The sequence below is a fragment of the Kwoniella europaea genome, chromosome 3 (genome assembly GCF_036810445.1).
Source record: "Kwoniella europaea PYCC6329 chromosome 3, complete sequence".
Taxonomy (NCBI): Eukaryota; Fungi; Basidiomycota; class Tremellomycetes; order Tremellales; family Cryptococcaceae; genus Kwoniella; species Kwoniella europaea.
Genome location: NC_089489.1, coordinates 1,841,663 through 1,859,133, shown reverse-complemented (window position 1 = coordinate 1,859,133; position 17,471 = coordinate 1,841,663). Strand labels below are relative to the sequence as shown.

General features: G+C 44.7%; 6 protein-coding genes across 6 annotated transcripts; 3 read left to right on the top strand and 3 right to left on the bottom strand.

Moving 5' to 3' along the window:
• Window positions 1-46: 46 nt before the first annotated feature.
• On the top strand, window positions 47-977 carry V865_008550 (DNA-directed RNA polymerase I, II, and III subunit rpabc5; the record flags this gene model as incomplete). The annotated part of the gene is made up of 6 exons (XM_066232284.1): window positions 47-103; window positions 437-528; window positions 599-622; window positions 767-804; window positions 864-896; window positions 958-977. 6 exons carry the CDS (start codon window positions 47-49, stop codon window positions 975-977), a joined length of 264 nt encoding a protein of 87 aa, XP_066088381.1.
• Window positions 978-1,236: 259 nt separating this feature from the next.
• On the bottom strand, window positions 1,237-3,105 carry V865_008549 (uncharacterized protein; the record flags this gene model as incomplete). The annotated part of the gene is made up of 6 exons (XM_066232283.1): window positions 1,237-2,052; window positions 2,187-2,363; window positions 2,447-2,551; window positions 2,663-2,779; window positions 2,862-2,933; window positions 3,061-3,105. 6 exons carry the CDS (start codon window positions 3,103-3,105, stop codon window positions 1,237-1,239), a joined length of 1,332 nt encoding a protein of 443 aa, XP_066088380.1.
• Window positions 3,106-3,434: 329 nt separating this feature from the next.
• Window positions 3,435-6,539, bottom strand: V865_008548 (uncharacterized protein; the record flags this gene model as incomplete). The annotated part of the gene is made up of 11 exons (XM_066232282.1): window positions 3,435-3,490; window positions 3,587-3,870; window positions 3,962-4,058; window positions 4,138-4,227; window positions 4,347-4,914; window positions 5,015-5,325; window positions 5,453-5,558; window positions 5,660-6,141; window positions 6,220-6,309; window positions 6,406-6,451; window positions 6,510-6,539. 11 exons carry the CDS (start codon window positions 6,537-6,539, stop codon window positions 3,435-3,437), a joined length of 2,160 nt encoding a protein of 719 aa, XP_066088379.1.
• A 494-nt stretch (window positions 6,540-7,033) lies between these two features.
• V865_008547 (uncharacterized protein) lies at window positions 7,034-10,755 on the bottom strand (the record flags this gene model as incomplete). The annotated part of the gene is made up of 7 exons (XM_066232281.1): window positions 7,034-7,203; window positions 7,259-9,283; window positions 9,333-9,429; window positions 9,490-9,588; window positions 9,650-9,862; window positions 9,957-10,239; window positions 10,520-10,755. 7 exons carry the CDS (start codon window positions 10,753-10,755, stop codon window positions 7,034-7,036), a joined length of 3,123 nt encoding a protein of 1,040 aa, XP_066088378.1.
• Window positions 10,756-11,346: 591 nt separating this feature from the next.
• On the top strand, window positions 11,347-14,504 carry V865_008546 (dethiobiotin synthase; the record flags this gene model as incomplete). Its single annotated transcript, XM_066232280.1, has 11 exons — window positions 11,347-11,392; window positions 11,450-11,592; window positions 11,649-11,768; window positions 11,855-11,966; window positions 12,034-12,506; window positions 12,570-12,742; window positions 12,795-13,098; window positions 13,163-13,215; window positions 13,266-13,762; window positions 13,817-14,239; window positions 14,302-14,504. The coding sequence occupies 11 exons, from the start codon at window positions 11,347-11,349 to the stop codon at window positions 14,502-14,504; spliced, it is 2,547 nt and encodes an 848-aa protein (XP_066088377.1).
• Window positions 14,505-16,057: 1,553 nt separating this feature from the next.
• V865_008545 (uncharacterized protein) lies at window positions 16,058-17,255 on the top strand (the record flags this gene model as incomplete). The annotated part of the gene is made up of 5 exons (XM_066232279.1): window positions 16,058-16,139; window positions 16,341-16,433; window positions 16,626-16,774; window positions 16,851-17,037; window positions 17,218-17,255. 5 exons carry the CDS (start codon window positions 16,058-16,060, stop codon window positions 17,253-17,255), a joined length of 549 nt encoding a protein of 182 aa, XP_066088376.1.
• Window positions 17,256-17,471: the final 216 nt, after the last annotated feature.

Here is a 17,471-nt window from a genome sequence, read left to right as displayed (position 1 = left end):
GTAGATATCATCATTGAGAAGGGAGAAAGTATTAAAATAAAACACGATGAGCTTGGACATATATACATGGGACGCGTATGATTTGTACTCGTACGCTGTACGAGTATGTTGACGTAAATACCCGACTGGTGATAATCACGTGGCCACACAGGACAGAATGACGTGGATTTTGAGCGGTGGTCAATTTGATTCCGTTGATCTCCCAGTCCTCTTTTGCGAAGCAAGTGTAAGCAACAAAGATTATTTTGATTTTCAGCATCATCGTCAGTTGGAAATCCATTTACTCGCATACTGTCCATCACATCATCATCGACCACAGCTTCATTAGTCCTACATCCGCTCATCCTCGTCCAAAATGGTGAATACATCTCTGAAACAGGCTCATTCCCTCCAAGAACGCAGCTGATAAATAACATCTTCGATTACCCTTAAATAGATCATCCCCGTCAGGTGCTTCTCGTGTGGTAAGGTGATAGGTAATTTGTGGGATAGTTACCTGGAGCTGTTAGCTGCTGGGGTGGATGAAGGGTAAGTGTAGAGCTAGGGGACCATCGTTGCCCATCAAATGATCAGAGCTGATAGATACTATGATTCTTAGTGATGCGTTGGACAGACTTCAATTGTGAGTCGACATTGTTATGATAGATGTTTCGAAAAGGAGAAGGAATTCGTAGAAGCTGGAACAGTACCATGGCCTAGACTGCATGCTCTTAAAATGAGGATGCCATCATGAGAACGGTATACTGACCAACTCACATCAATATAGGAAACGTTATTGTTGTCGAAGAATGGTTTTGACCCATGGTGAGCTATTCCCCTACCTACTTTATACGCAAATCCAGTAGCTGACACTGTATCCATAGTCGACCTCATCGAGAAGCTGTTGATGTACAATCGTAAGTGGTCCTTTCTCCACGATAGCTTGGTATCTCCAGGCTGATTGATGATTTCCTTTAGCACTCTCACGAGATCGATAGTCCCCACACCTCATTCATCTCAACTTCTCTTCTTATACCTTGGTTTTCTGCGATAAGATTTAGATTTCTATATCACTTGTACAACATGATGTGACTATTATCATCCACTCCGGACTGGGTTGATGCGTTCTTCATAAACAGTATTGAGTGGGTTTGACCGATTGGACTTGCTTGACATAAAATGCAATTGACTTTTACATGATTTATAACATGGTATAAATCATCATAACATCAAGCTCTACCAACAATAAAATCTACTTCAATACCTTCTCAAACCACCTTCACCTCCCGCACACCACACATTATCCCCTACTTTCCCCCAACATTCAATACCAGTCGCTTCCCAACCTGCCAATTCCTCTTTCGTCTCGACTTCAAATCCATATTCTCGTATTGTTATACCTAACAAACAAGGTAATCCAGATGAAGTACCCACATACAGATCCACCTCATCTTCATCTCCCGTTGATGTTGACGTGAGGTATAAGCTGAATATTGGAGATTCATTTCTCTTTATTCTTTTTATCCTATCCATACCCACTTCTACTTCTGCTTCTTTTGAGGTTGAAGGTTTTCGTAATCTAACTAAATCTATGATGTCAACTACCCCATTCATATACCCCAAGACGACGAGACCTTCTTTCTGATCCATAGATATCAATTGACTATTCAGATGATTCTTGATAAACCATCCACTTCCTTTTTCGGTCGAAGAGAAAGGTTGAATCCAAATTCCATCTTGTACATTCAAAATCATCACTCTTTCTTCTCCCTCTCCCTCTCCCTCTCCCAAACCTAACCCTAACAATTGCAATAACTGAGGATCCTCAACGACAATCATCCCTTCGATGGTCATCCTACTTTCCAAACCTATCAACCATCTTTTAACTTCTTCTCCCTTTCCTACATCCCATAAACGGATCGTACCATCTTTACTTGCCGATAAGATCTGTTTGCCCACTCCTAATATATGAGTCGAAGTGATTGCTCGAGTATGTCCACGGAGTGTACGGGGGTTTATACCTTCTCGACCGTATATCCTTATTGACAAATCTGAAGAAGCTGTTAAAATCACCTATAATCATACCATATGGCAATATCAGTACGATTGAACATGAGCCTCAATGTGTGTTTAAAACATAGATATCGCTAACTAGAGTAGAGGGAAAGAGCAGTGATTGGATTTGGACTGAACTGGACTGAACTCACTTCTCCACTAGGAAACCACTTTACATCCCTCACATCTCCTACATGACCTTTAAGCTGTACCTCTTTCTCCGTACTATTAAGTGAAGTAGGTAAGATCACACAGTACCCATGCGGTCCACCTATCACTACATGAGGTGATTTAGGGTTGAGATCAAGTGAGTTGATGTGAAGTGGGGCCTACAGTGGAATAACAACTTGATCAAATTCCGACAATGGAAAGAACAACGTGAGGATAGATAGAAAACTAGCAATTCACTTACATCCAAATTTGATGTTTTCTTATAAGGTGGATGAATAATTTGTTTTGGGTACTTGACTGTACAATTGTCGATGTTTAATTTCGGTATAGAAACGTTAAAGTTGGTCTAAATCAAGATACAACATCATATCAGATTAATCTCCCTTCTTCTTACCGTTCCATAGATACATCTTGACGTTCGAGGCTGAGGCATGCGCAAATGCAAACTCAGACTCACCTTTGATGATAAAGACCTATCAACCTTCACACCATCCCTAGATGTTATATCCGATCCACCACCTTCCCTAAATGTAATCTTCGCTTTCCCATGTACGGAAGATTCGCCCGCTTTGTACTATTCAGACCACCACCCTTAGCATCAGCCGATATTTCTACGCAGTTCAGATATTCTGGAAGTATTCTGGGATAACACTCACACCTGATATCCAGATATCTTCAGATAGGATCACCCCCTGTTCTACATCATCGAATACAGCTAGAGCATCGTGCTAGATAGCAATATAACGGGTATTAACAATATCAACACCTTGAGCGACTCTCCGTTGACCCGTCAAACATGTAATCGCTCTTGTGCCATATTGGCCAGCAGTCAGTCGAAAGATTTCACTCACTCACCTGTATATCGACATAAGCTAGGTTCTCAATGTCTATATCTGACATCGTGAAGTACCGCAATGCAATTGACTCCCGGACGATGTTGATTCAAGGGAGATATACTGATATAATTAATGTTGAAATATCATCGATGAGTACTAGCCGCATACGTGTTGACGTTTTAACCGGCCATTGTCCACTTCGTACCGTGTATATATATATTCATACATTCAATCGTCATTTTCGTACAACATGATCAAGAACATCTATTCAGTCACAGTCACTTTCCCTTCCAAGCATAGCATAGCACAGCATAGCATAGTGCAGAGTATGATATCCCCATATCCATGTATATTGATAAATCTTTCGTAGATACTAAACCACTCTATCTCCATCTACCTAAACATAGCCTGAACTCTTCGGGTGATATCATCCGGTGATCCTCGTAGATCTGGAGAGATCATCAGTTCAACGTACATTACACGCCACAATGAAGGAATGGTAATGGCCCTTAAAAATTAAGATACTCAGGAGACGACGGACTCACACTTTTCAATACCTTTACCAGCACATCTCCCCCAAAACACCTCATACCCACCTCTCACGATATTTTCCACCTCCCTAGCGATCCTATCCCTCATATCTGGATCCTGCCTGTTCAAGGGATACTGCAGAATGATCGATTCAAGTTCAGATAATCTATCAAAGAACTGGGTAGCAGATTCTTTCAGATGATGTCGCTCTCCTTGAGGAACTGGGACACCGAATCGCGGTGTGGAGTGGGTAGTCGTCAGGAGATTTACAAGCGAATGGAATTCTGACAAGTATTGGCTATAGCATAGAAAAACATACAATTAGCATATTTCTTATCATACATATGAGATCACATTCAGGCTATTCAAGTCAGCAAGTTCAGACTCACCTCTTGGCATCTCTAAATGCCTTATTCAACATATCTTCTGCCCCAGGTCCTATAATATCAGAATGGAAGGAGGACGTGGTATTCCGTATATGCGATACTGCATTTCCACCCAACAAGACATCAGCATCCCCGGTGCATAGGTGTATAGAAGTCCATAAAATGATCGAACCACTCACGATTATTCAGTAAGAAAGCTTGACCTATCGGTTTACGCATCGCCCTTGATCTCGCATCGAGGTGTATGAGGAGGGTACCAAGGACATCGGCTAATCAGATGAGTAGGTAAATCAGCATACTTACTAATATATGAGGAGAACAATTTGGATAGAGTAATACATTCGTCTCAAAGTACTAGCCAGATGTACTGGAGGTCGGTCAGACTCACCAACAAACAAATTGACCGTACCACCTTCCTCACCAGCATTTCTAGCAGGCGACGGCGCATCCTTCTGACCCATTAACCAACTTCTTTCAGAGTGCGACTTGCCCAACAGACCTTCAACTGTCTTTTCAAATTCCGGTAACTGTAATTGTTCCAAATAGCTTAACGTCGAATAGGTTATATCAGCTATTGACGAAGTTAGAGCAGAATCGATACGGGTCGTTCGTATATCCACTAAGAATTCGGGGAAAGATCTTAAACATAATGATCTTAATGTCGATACTGGCTGATTCAATACCGTCAACACCTCTTTGACTTCCATAGTAGATAAAGAGGTTTGCGTCATATTTAGACATTTCGTTAAGATGTTTTCCCATGATTGTTGGATTGACGATAATGACGTGTACAAATCTATGGCGATGAACGTCTGAGACAATAATGATTTCTTGATTGAATTGATGGTACGTTGAAGGATTTTGAGCAAGATTTCGATAGGTGATGAGAGTGTGCGGAGAAGGAGTGTCGAAGGAGGATGAGTAGGGAAGAGTGTTGTGATAAGAAGGGTTTCAGCCTGCAAGATGAAGCATCCAAATATCCTGTTGGTTAGCACATTATGTACAATATATCGTGATCCAAAGGGGATGACATTCGATCGCAGTGACTGAACTAACCTCAACAAGACTCAACAAGCCCTCCCATAATCCTACCAACCCCTTCACCTTCTCCTTACCCCTTCCATCAGCCCATATCCCACCTTCATCCGCTTCTTCGACCTTGGTTATCAGCCCACTCAGACATCTACACATCCATTCACCTCTCATCTCGGCGAATGTATTTATCGTCTGGTCCCATATCGGTTGAATGATCGATAAGGTTTTGGGTGTAGATGCGTTCGAAGGAGGGTATAGAGTCGACGTGATTTTGTTGATCAAGGGATGTAGGGTTGATAGCGGTGAGAAGTAATTCGGTGGTGTTGGTGGACCTATCCAGCAATTCCGTCAGTCCGGTGTTGTCCACGACATCCCCCACACAGATACAAGGGTACAGGTGTTCCGTCGACGATATCCAACCTTGGATCCTTGATCGGGATGAAGTACCTATAAACTCACCATTACTCAACAACGTTTCAGCGTCTACGACCTTTCCCATCCCATCTTTCGATATTTTAATAAACAGCTGTGTCATCCCCGAAAATCCAATTTCGACTAGATTACTCTATATACACCCAACCCAATAATTATATCAGCATTCCACAACCCAAAGACAAAATCGCATTTAAATCATCAATCATCAAATAGGATTAAGACAAAACTTACCAAGTCCTTTACACCAGCTTCCCTCGCTCCTCCTCTACCTTCCATCAAACCCTTATACATCCTCTCCAAATCCAATATCACGCCATCCATAGCAGTAAAGTATTCTCCCAAAGCCATTATATCTGGACCTCGTGTGAGAAGGGCAGTCTCATCTGCAGGAGAGGCAGAAGTGGAAGGAGCAGCAGATTGGATTGGAGATAATTGTTTAGCACTGGATTTGAGACTGGTTATTATTGGATTACCCAATGAATATCCTGCGATAGGCGATGAAGCTGCTGAAGAGGTCTTGGTCGTTATTGGTATTGAGATGGGTACGGGACCATTGGCTGAAGTAGGCGTGACGATATTAGATGTCGTTATTGATGATGGGGATGGGATAGGTATTGATCGTGCGGGTCGAATTGGTCCATTTGATGAGGTTTTACCATTGGAATTGGAAGGTTTATTACCACCTTCAAGATGTAACAAGATGGCTTCGATGTCTACGACATCACAGAACAATCCTGTCAGTTGACAGTATAGGTGTAGTTTCAGTTGGTGTTGGACATTGTATGACTCACTGGCATCTTTCCTTGTGAGAGGTTGTAATCCCAAGGGGGCTATTGTTTTGTCTAATCTCGATAATCTGTTATCCAATTGACCGAGTATATCTAGCAGCGTATAAAGTGAAATATCAGTTCCAACTTCGATTTCTGCACTCTCATCGTATATCTTCTTCTGCTTTTCATTAGCAGTCAAATACGTACTGGTCATTCGCTGAGAGAGTAGATTCGTCTTGAGCAGATGTTGATCCTATAATCGGAGTTCAGTCCATGTCAACAACAGTCTGATATAATAGCGAATAACCCACCAGCAAAGCGAGATCAGCTTCTTCGTCCATTTTGGATAAGTCACTGTAAGATCAGATATACGATATGGAGGTACAAAGTCAGGTTCACAAGAAAGAATAATGAGCAATCATCCGTCATCAACAACAGTCAGTCATAGTGCCCTCATATCGTTGATACATTCCGTCATTCTCGTTGCTGTCACTACTACGCGTAGTACTCTATTCACAGGTGGAGGTCAGTCAGGTCGATCCTTTCCTTGCCTCGATTCATCCTTTCATTCATCATCATCCTTATTATCCATGAAACACAAGCACGCAAGCAGGGAGAAAAGAGGTATCATGCATGAAATTCATAGAATCATAAAAAGGTAAAATCACAGGTTCATTATTATTATCATCTTTCTTCCTCATAGTCACCTGAAGCTAGCACATGTCTCTCCTTTGGTAGACCAGTCATTCCTGGTAGATCAGAATAAACAAACGCTACAGAATCCCACCATTCCTAGTCAGCTTAATTTCTGACTGATCAGAGCAAATACCATCACTCACAAATTACTTGGGAAATCAGTTCTACCAGGTATCCTCCTAGCTTCATCAAGTAATTCACCAGACCACCATCCATCCTCCGGAGTAGAAGTCACAGCGATGATATCGCCAGCTTGGAAATCGAATTCTGCCGATGACTGAGCAGCGTAATCATAAAGCGCTTTGACATCTATAGATGCAATACCATAAGCGTAGAACGACAGGGGACACATAAGCAGACTTACAGAACAACACAGGTAATCCAGTCGTACTCCATTGTCCAGTCGGCGCGGCGTTACTTGGTGGTTGATTGGGCTGAGGACTTGGACTCTGTCCTGCTCTACCCGCATATTGAGGTTGAGGTGATGGTCCTCTGTTGTATCCATATTGCTGCTGTTGCTGGGCGGGAGCAGGACTTGCTGATCTCGCATATTGGTTAACAGATGGGGAAGACTGGTATCCCTGTGCACCATACGATTGGGATTGATACCCATTAGCCACGGGATATTGTGATTGAGGTGTAGGTGAGGGATGTTGATTGTAAGCCGGTTGAGGGGGTTGCTGTGGTTGTTGTTGACCGTATCCTTGGCCTGAAAATTGCTGCTGTGGTTGTTGTTGTTGAGATGGATAAGCGTTATAGGCTGGTTGAGGGGGTTGCTGCGGCTGACTATACCCTGGTCCAGATGGTGAAGGACCGCCGTATTGTGATGATTGATTCTGGCCGTATCCCGATGTAGGTCGATTACCAGCTACAGGAGGTTGACCGGTAGCAACAGGTGATTTTGGCGCACCGTACATCGAACCTCTCTGATCTTGTCCTTGTGCGCTGTACCCTCCTTGTTGCCCATATGCCTGTTGTGGCTGTTGCATAGGCGCACCGTACTGACTAGTTCGTTGACCTGGATAGCTCGACATCTGCTGAGGTGGTGGACCTTGCTGCTGTTGCTGTTGTTGTTGCTGCTCGAACTGTCTCCTGTACGCTTCAGCCATTGTATCTTGCGCTACACCACCTTTCGCATCCAAGCTGATACCCAAATTCTGAGGACCAAGCGATCCCTGAGACATCATCGGACTAGGTGAGGGCGATCGGAAAGTGAGTGGCTGGGGGCTTGGACTTCTACCACCGCCTGCACCAATGCCCGCAAATGCTTCTCTACCTGGTGAGACAGGTGGAGGTTGCTGTTGTTGTTGCTCGACGAAAGATCCAGCTCGGGAATGCGAAGAGATCACTGAGCCTGCTCTAGATCTTGACCTTTCCTGCCTTTCTCCGGGGAAAGCTTGGTGGTATTGCGACAAGACTTCATCGGCGATATGGGTAGCAGGCTGAGTAGGCGGTTGCATCATCGCAGGTGATGGGGCTCTAGGGGCGACAGAAGGAGATGAAGGTCGAGAAGTAGGATGAGCTCCGACGATATCATCAGCAAAGTTTGAATAGTTGACTGATTGTCTTTTCGGATCAGGGCCTCGTGAGGATTGTTGACGGAACTCTTCCATTGATTTGGCTAGTGCTGCTGCGGTATGACCAGGTTGAGGCGGCGACAGGGTCATATCGACTGATCCACGAGATTGAGCAGGAGGCATATGTTGTTGGTGCGACATCCTATTAGGCCCAGGTGAGTTGGGCGATTTGATCCCATGTCCATATTGGCTCCCTCTCGTTGATCCTGAAGCAGAAACGACGGACTCTGGCCGACGATGAGAGGTGTTCCTTCTGACACTGCCTGGAGGTGGAGGCTCCCGTCTGAGATCGGCCAGAGCTTTGGCCATCGGATCTTCTTCGTTGTTGACGTTACGAGGCGCAGGACTGTGGTTGCTCTGTCTGGATGGGATGCGTGGCTCAGGCATGGACATGGTCGGTGGGGTAGGCGGCGGAGGCATAGAGGAGAATTTGGATGTTTCCTCTTGAGGTGGTGGAGAAGTAGCGCTTGCTAGACCGGGAAGGGCGATTCCGCCAAATGGTGTTTTCTTTTGGGTGTCAGGTGCGGGTGTGGTTCGAGCAGATGAGGGTCGTTCGTCGTTGAGAGTTGTACGTTGAAGACTATCCGTGACACCATTAATGTCTTTGTTGTCGTGACCGTTAGCTTGAGGAATCTCTGGTTCCGGCTCTTGAGGCTGCTCAGGTTCAGGTTCAGGTTGGGCGGAAGGTTGTTGTGAAGCCATGGAGGGTTGCATCGGTGGCCTAGCTGATATACGCTGGAAGTGAGAAACGTGGAAGGTCGGCTGGGTAGGGTACGATTCGCCTGCGTTATAATTGATGAATCGAGGTGGGTCTGTGAGGGGGTTAGCTATTGGTCGGAGATCGAGAAAGGAGATACTTGCCAGGAATCATATCGCCTGTTCCCCATCCTTTTACGAAGTTGAGCATGTCATTCTGAGGTTCGAATTGTTCGAGCTTCTCTCGAATACGCTCGCATGACTACGGGATGAGAAGTATGAGCTAAGTGGACGTGGTAGGAATAGAGGGATGAATGCTCACGCTATCATCCTCTACACAAACTTGAGACACTGCATTGGCATAGACCCAGACGAGATCTTTCGTGACGGCTAAACGATCTTCCTCTATATCTTGGACATGCTATAAGAGCGAGACGAGTCAGCTCACAGAAAACAGTACATTCCTTGTCGACTGATCTCACATCACAGAAGCCTTTCCATTCGCTCTCCCATCTTGCCTGGGTCTGTTCCAAAATTCTGACAAATTGTCTGAAATCCTGTTCGTTCGCACCGATTGTCTGTCTGACTCTGTCTAATTTGGTCTGAAGTTTCTCAAGTTCTTTGCCTTGGGTAAGAGAGGACTGGGCGGTGTAGGAGTTGAGCTTGAGGCAATCTTGCTCGTACCTCTCGCGGGCCTAGCGGTGAAGGATAAGGCAGTGAGCTGATTAACTCTGGCGGAGGTTTGTAGAGATGTACGTTGGAAGGGGTCAACGAGACCTGATCACTCACCTTCTGAACGTGCTGTTCCTGCAGCCCCTTAGTCTTATGAGCCTTCTCAATACTAGCTTGCAATCCTTTTTTCAGGTTACTCAATCGTGATAATAACTCCGCTGTGGGCTGTTCGACCGTCTGTCGAATTTCGTTACCCAACGAAGCGTGATAGGCCCCTTGAGAGGCAGTTTCGGTGAGTAGGTGTTGCAGTGAATCTGCCAGATCACCTATTTCGTCTTTGCCTAGGGTGTATTTGGATAGTTTGTGTAGTCGTTTCGCATAATCTTCTTCGATTGATGCTCTGTGGGGATGAGTCGGGTGTCAGCGGTGTTGTAAGAGTATGTATGGTATCGTATCACAGAGAGTAATGTATGGAGTGGAAGACGATAGATGAAGATTGGTGAATGTAAAAAGAGGAGAGGGATGGGATGGGATATATTCCGTCATATACTACTACTTCATGGTATTCTATCATAAATCATATACCGTGCGTAATATGATATACAATATGATTATATGATATGATATACTGTCATATATCATATATTTCCCTATCCTGCCCCAGACTGCCAATGACTTACCTCTCCTTCCAAAACCCCCTCAACTCCTCCACCGTCCTCCCCGCCCCCCTCAATCTAGCCATAATCACCTCATAACCCCTATCCCCCTGTCCCCAGAAACTATTACAGTAATCCATCTTTGGATCATTCAACTCTTCTTCATTGTTATTTGTTGTACTCCCTGTACCATGATATAAGCGTGATAAGGATGTACTCGATTGGGATCGTTTTGGCTCGGGGGGAGGTGGTTGAGCCATTGTGGTTCGTTATCTTTCTCTTTGTTCGTCAATACTAGTATCAATTGTTGCGCCGTTGATCGTATAGAATGAGATGGGATCACACTCTGTCTTCGTTATGGTTGATTGATCGTTACTTGCTGTGTGAGGTATGAGTTGCGGTGTGATGGTGGCAATGTGATATGTGGTATGAGGTATGAGGTATGTTGTGATTGCAGATGTTTGTTGATTTCAGTTAGTAGAGTGACACTCTGCAGTGCACGCGTTACTTTGCTCACTCATGTGCACAGCCCAAAGATAATATATATAGAATGGCAATCCTATATGACACATCCATTTAACGGGTATCGGAGTAACCCTTCCGACGGAGCAATCGGCTAGATGAAATGAATCACTCGAGATTTCAAAGTTGAGAGTTTCATGGTGGGGAAAACAGAACCAATCAATGTTGATGAGGTGACGAAGACATTGTTCAGTGACATCCCTCCATGATCTACTTATCCGAAAATCCCATAACTCAATCATCCCCTCTCTCCTAGTCATATATCTCCGACCTACCTTCTCTTCTCCGATTCTTGTCCTTCCCTTCACCTCACCCGGGTCGGTACAATCATGCCCCTCCTTTTCCCCAATTTCCGAATTCACCAGGTCTTTGGAGGTAAGCTCGACTTATGACAGTCTCTCGTACAAGAGCTGACATTCGTCCCATTGATAGCCAATACAGATGTAGGCAAGACACTCTTGACTACAGCTCTAGTAAGAGCCACAGCATCAAAGTACGCCGCATCGTCAAAAGGGAAAGAGAAAAGTGTATTTTACTTGAAACCCGTATCAACCGGACCAGATGAAGAGTCAGATGTCAGGTCAGCTCAAAGTCCTATCTCTATGCGATGAACCTTATCTAATACCAATAGGATGATAGCTATGTACAAAGACATACAGAACCTTACGCTCATTTGATCGATACCTATAATTTATACCAGTATAGAGAACCTATGTCTCCGCATTTAGCAGCTAAACTTGCACCGGACTTGGTGAGTATGACGATACTTCCCTTCTGCTGATATAATGTCTCCAAGTTTCCACTGACACATCATCTGAATTATCTGTACATACAAAGCCATTTCCCAAAACTAACGATGAGCTAGTCCGAGGAATCGAAAATTACGCTACCTCATGTGCGAAGCAGTTGAATGGAAGGCAAGGAGCCTTGTTCGTAGAAACAGCGGGAGGTGAGCTGACACATTCTTTAATTAGGTGGTATCTTGGAGCTCATTACTGACATTGCCTCATTTACAGGTGTCCATTCCCCAGCCTTACATCCCCCACACACCCAATCCACATTCCTTCGTTCCCTCCGACTTCCCTCTATCCTCATCGCTTCACCTCACCTAGGCGGAATTTCAACCACCTTATCCTCTTACGAATCTTTAATAATGAGAGGATATTCGATATCAGCTGTCCTATGCCTGTACGACTCATATTACCGGAACGATGATTTCCTAGAAGGATATTTTAGGGATAGAGGAATAGGATATTGGACTGTCAAACCTCCCCCGCAGAAATACGGAACGATAGAGGAGGATGCAGCGAGGTTGGCTCAGTGGTACGAGGAAGTAGAACGATCCGGCATATCGGAGGAAGGTGGTGGTGGTGTGAAAGATGCTTCAGATTGGTTAGATCATCAACATGTTAGTAGAATAAAGGAATTGGATAGTATGCCTGGTAGAACGCTTAAAAGCGTTTGGTGGCCTTTCACTCAACATGGTCTGGTGAGTGACCCTGGCGCCCTGAATCCATCACTAAATATAGCTGATGGTATTTACATCCTTCAGATAAACAAGAAGGAAGATGTTATGGTGGTCGATTCAGCTTATGGCGATAACTTTGATTCGTACTACACCAAACCATCGCCGACATCCTCCACAAACTCCGAGTTGCAGGCGATACCGAAGGAAGAAGGTAGTCTGTTGAATTCTTACTTTGACGGTTCAGCCAGTTGGTTCACGTATGTTACCTCTCCTTTCCCTCATGGATCGAGCTGATACTCAACCTTCTAGTCAATCACACGGCCATGCCAACGAAGAATTGACTATAGCAGCTACAATGGCCGCCGGAAGATATGGCCATGTTCTATTCCCCTCGGGAACCCACGAACCTGCATTGAAACTTGCCGAAAAACTGAAATCGACCGTAGGAAAGGGTTGGGCTGAAAGGGTGTTTTACTCGGATAATGGAAGTACCGGTATTGAAGTGGCTTTGAAAATGGCTTTGAGAGCTGCAGGGAGGAGGTACGGATATGATGGTGAGATGGGAGGTGATTATGGTGTAATCGGTCTTAGGGGAGGGTACCATGGTGATACTGTGAGTGACAACTCAGCTGGAGTGTGTGTTAGGGGTGCATGATAGCTAATTTGAAGGAGTACAGATCGGTAGTATGGATGCGTCCGAGGCGTCAACATACAATAAAGCTGTTGATTGGTAAGCCATCCGCGCAGCCTTGATAGGATTTCAGCTCATCTTGGGTGTAGGTACAAAGGTCGTGGTCATTGGTTCTCACCACCGATGGTTCAGTATATCGATGGCCAACCCAGTGTACTCACGACAGGCCCGGACGAATGGTCACCTCTACCTGAAGCTCTGACTTCCGAGGGTAAAAGCACGAGCGAAGGATGGTCTTTGGGATTCTCAGATATACAATCGATATATTCCGTTGAATCTCGATTAGACTCACCTCTAGCAGACTATTACAGAGAACATATTCGAAAGAGCCTCGAAAGAGCTGTTAAAGTTGATGGAAAGAAGTTCGGAGCGATGATCATGGAACCTACATGTCTTGGAGCAGGAGGTATGATCTTTGTTGATCCGCTGTTCCAGACTTGTTTAGTAGAAGTTGTGAGAGCTAGTTCGGATCTGTTTGGCGGTAAATCATGGAAGGGTAAGAAATATACCGAGGATCTCAAGGAAGTCAGAGGAGGTTGGAGGGAGAAGAGGAAATGGAGAGGTGTGCCGATCATCTACGATGAAGGTAAGTCTGCATTTCATAAACAGCAATATCACCAATACTGATTATTTCGAGTAGTATTCTCGGGATTACATAGATTCGGATACCTCTCGGCATCTTCGATACTCAAAGAAACGCCCGATATAGCAGTATATGCGAAAATCCTCACTGGGGGGCTATTACCACTCTCAGCCACTCTAGCTTCCACATCGATATTCAACACTTTCCTATCGGATCGAAAAGTAGATGCGTTATTACATGGACACTCCTATACTGCCAATCCTATTGGATGTTCAGTGGCCCTGAAAGCGATTGAGATATTAGAGAGACAGAATTGGGAAGTAGAGAAGAAGATGTGGAATGTCGATTTGAAGGATGAATCGAAAAGATGGAGTTTCTGGAATGAAGGATTCGTATCGACCTTGAGTGAGACGAAGGGAATCAAAGGGGCGATGGCTATGGGGACGGTCATGGCACTTGAATTGGATGCTGGAGAAGGAGGTGAGTAGACTACACAACAACTTAAAGAATCTTTCATGGGCTGACTAGTGACGTTATATCAGGATACTCATCCCATGCTGCATTAGACTTCCTTACAGCACTCAGACAGAAGATCATCACTTCCCCTAAAGGTCAATTCGCACCGTTCCAGATCCACTCGCGACCACTTGGGAACGTAGTGTACATCATGACTAGTAGTTTCACGAAACCCGAAGTTGTACGAGCTATGGAGAAGACTATTGTAGAGGAGTTAGCGAAGATATAGCATTGGGAAAGGGGCGGACTGGGGAAGTGGGATGGAACAGAAGGGGAATAAGGGGGTGAGGGCAAACCGTGGGAAGAGGGAAGGAGGTGGGTGATCGGGATGTATTAGATTGAATCGCTCTGGAGTGTTTAAGAGCGGCCTGAGGCGAAGAACGAACGAGTTCAAATATCTAAAACGTAGTATAATTAACCCAGGAATTGATATATAGTAATTTACCTAAAACCGGTATGGAATATATCTGATAGTAGCAGTAGAGTTATGCAACGCATCCATCTTGGTTTCACAGGTCACAAGAGTATACAGTATTCTATAACATATTTCCGTCGAGGCACTACATAGTCCATCCGATGTTACTAAAGTGGCATACCGGGCATGAGCATATGACGGAGAACTGGACTCTTCTAAGCTCCTGGCTCGATTTCATCAGAGGTCATCCCACATTGCAATGTATGCATGTCGGCCAGTAAGCATAAGTGAGAGGCCTGAGAAGACATAGATAAGTGCTCTATTTCAGTTGAGATGCTTTGAATTGTTATATACTGTACGTCAGGGTACATTACCCTGAATATCTCTGTTCGTATAACGGCTAGTATGGCCGCTTGTCAAGTGAGCTACCTGCGAAGGTTGTCCCACAGATCGCGGCAGATCAGAGTTCGATTCTCTGACAGAGAGTTTCTTTTTTGCGTTCCTTGCCCCTCCTGGCCTTCTCAGAAGTGTTTTTCTTCGCTTCCTTGCATTTTTGCCAATTCGAAAAACACCTCCAGAGACAGTTGTGATGGTCTGGAACAGTGAAAGTGGCACTTTCTCCGAAGATTCTTAGCTCAAAGGAGGGGTTAGTAACTCGCGTGTCACCATGTTAGGTGAATGTGGCAAATTGTTTTTTTGACGTCTCTCATTCATTTCTGAACCCTTCCGAGTGGATTCGAGCTGCTTTTAAAGCTGGAAAAATGCTTAATGTCATGGAAAAGGAAAGGAGCGCAAAAAGAAGCTCCCTGTCAGAGAATCGAACTCTGATCTACCGCGTTACTTGGAAGTGACAAGCGGTCATACTAGCCGTTATACGAACAAGGAAGTGTACATTTACGAGCCATCATACCAAGTTATATATAGCCTAGTCAAAGAAAGGTGATGTATCTAGACCTTTTTTCGCCATGCAAGCTACATTTGGAGTGAGCTGATTAACATGTGTATTTGTACAGTTTTAGTCTGCAGAGAACTGGAAGAGGACTTCAGGAAAGGGTATAGAAGGTTGAAGCATCATCACAATGCATTGCCTTGCCGTTCATTGGTTGGAGATGGTGTAATTCCGAAAACACCCGAGAATTGATCTCGCGTGCCTATTTTTATTGGCAAGTCGTATGAGTTGATCTCAACCCGATTCGCTGGATCTGCCAACCTCGCTCTGAGAATCACATCAAACATCCCCTTGATACGCATTCACACTTTGTTGAATCCCATCATCTTACTCTACTATACCACCTCATCAGATCTCATTGCATCCAAAAGAATCTTCTTACTGTATCTACTAGTTCACATCGCATACACCACGCATAATGTCATTGATCCGACCTACAGCTTCGTCTTCGACTTTCAGGGCATTGGGATTGGGATTGGGTGGAAGGGGATTACATACTTGTGGGTATCACCTATGCAAGAGTAGGGTTGTAGAGATAGATCTGGGACGAAACCAATAAGACAAGAGACAAAAAGTTGAAGTGATGGAAGGACCTCAGTCGTGTAGAGGGAAGATTTGACCAATGAAGTTATGACGGAGATGATAGGAACACGAGTAATATCGAGGATGATCGCTGATATCTCCATAATTACGATTTACAGCCCGAGCACTTGCCATTCGAGCTAGTACACCACGAAGGGACGCTACCGTTGCGGCTGATGAGACTGGTGGATTCAAGTATATCCCAGGAGGACGTGAGTGCTTTTCGTTTGTAGCTGTGTAATAGAAGAGGATGAAGGGTTCTATCACGTCCAGTCAATGTTGGCTGTGCAGGAGAAAACAGAGTAACAAGATGATCGAGATGTAGAGGTTCCTCTGCTATAAACCACAGTGATTTATCAGCTCTTCCGAATACATAGACTGACCATCTTTTCTCTTGAAACTAGCAATCCTCAAGGGAACAGTCAACGACGCAACTCCTCAAATCGAAGCATCCCGATCACACGGATCATACCACTGGGCATTCGAGAGAGTCCTCTCAGCAGCTTTGGTACCTGTCACAGTCGGTGCAGCCGTATCTACCGGATCAGCTTATGTGAGTAATCACTCGAGTATGTTCAAGAAGTGATGACTGATATGTTTTTTTGCGATCTGCGATTTCAATCGGATAGCCCATATTAGATGGTATTCTCGCTGTCTCACTCATCGTCCACTCACACATAGGATTCGATTCATGTCGAGTAGATTATCTTCACCCACGTAAATTCCCAGTGATCGGTCCTATAGTCTCATGGGTTTTGAAGATCGCTACCGGTTTAAGTGTTTGGGGTGTATATGAATTCAACACGAATGATGTTGGTGAGTGATCTGAACTCCTTTCTCGGTATGGAATATGAGAAGAGAGACCGGGGTAGAGTCAGGAGACGAAATGTCATTGCAAGGGAGATGAGGAGATGGAAAAGGATCCTCGGGTTGATACTATGGGAATCACACCGAAATTTCAATGACTGATTTTCCTCTGCCCCTCCCCTTACTCAGGTCTCACCGAACTCGTCAGAAGACTCTGGAAAGCTTAGACCTTCTGCTGCGTAGTATGGATGGATGATGATACTGTTTGTACGGGTGTAGAGAGGTATCAGGATCATGGATAAGAGATGCGTGTTAGTACTCAGGGAGATTCACTTCGTCATCAATCTCGTTACGAGACTCGAGGTGTTTCTTCTTTGAAGTCTTTTCTGACCCATCGATCTTCATGCTCTCTTGTATCTCTGTTGTTCGTCTTTCTCATGTCT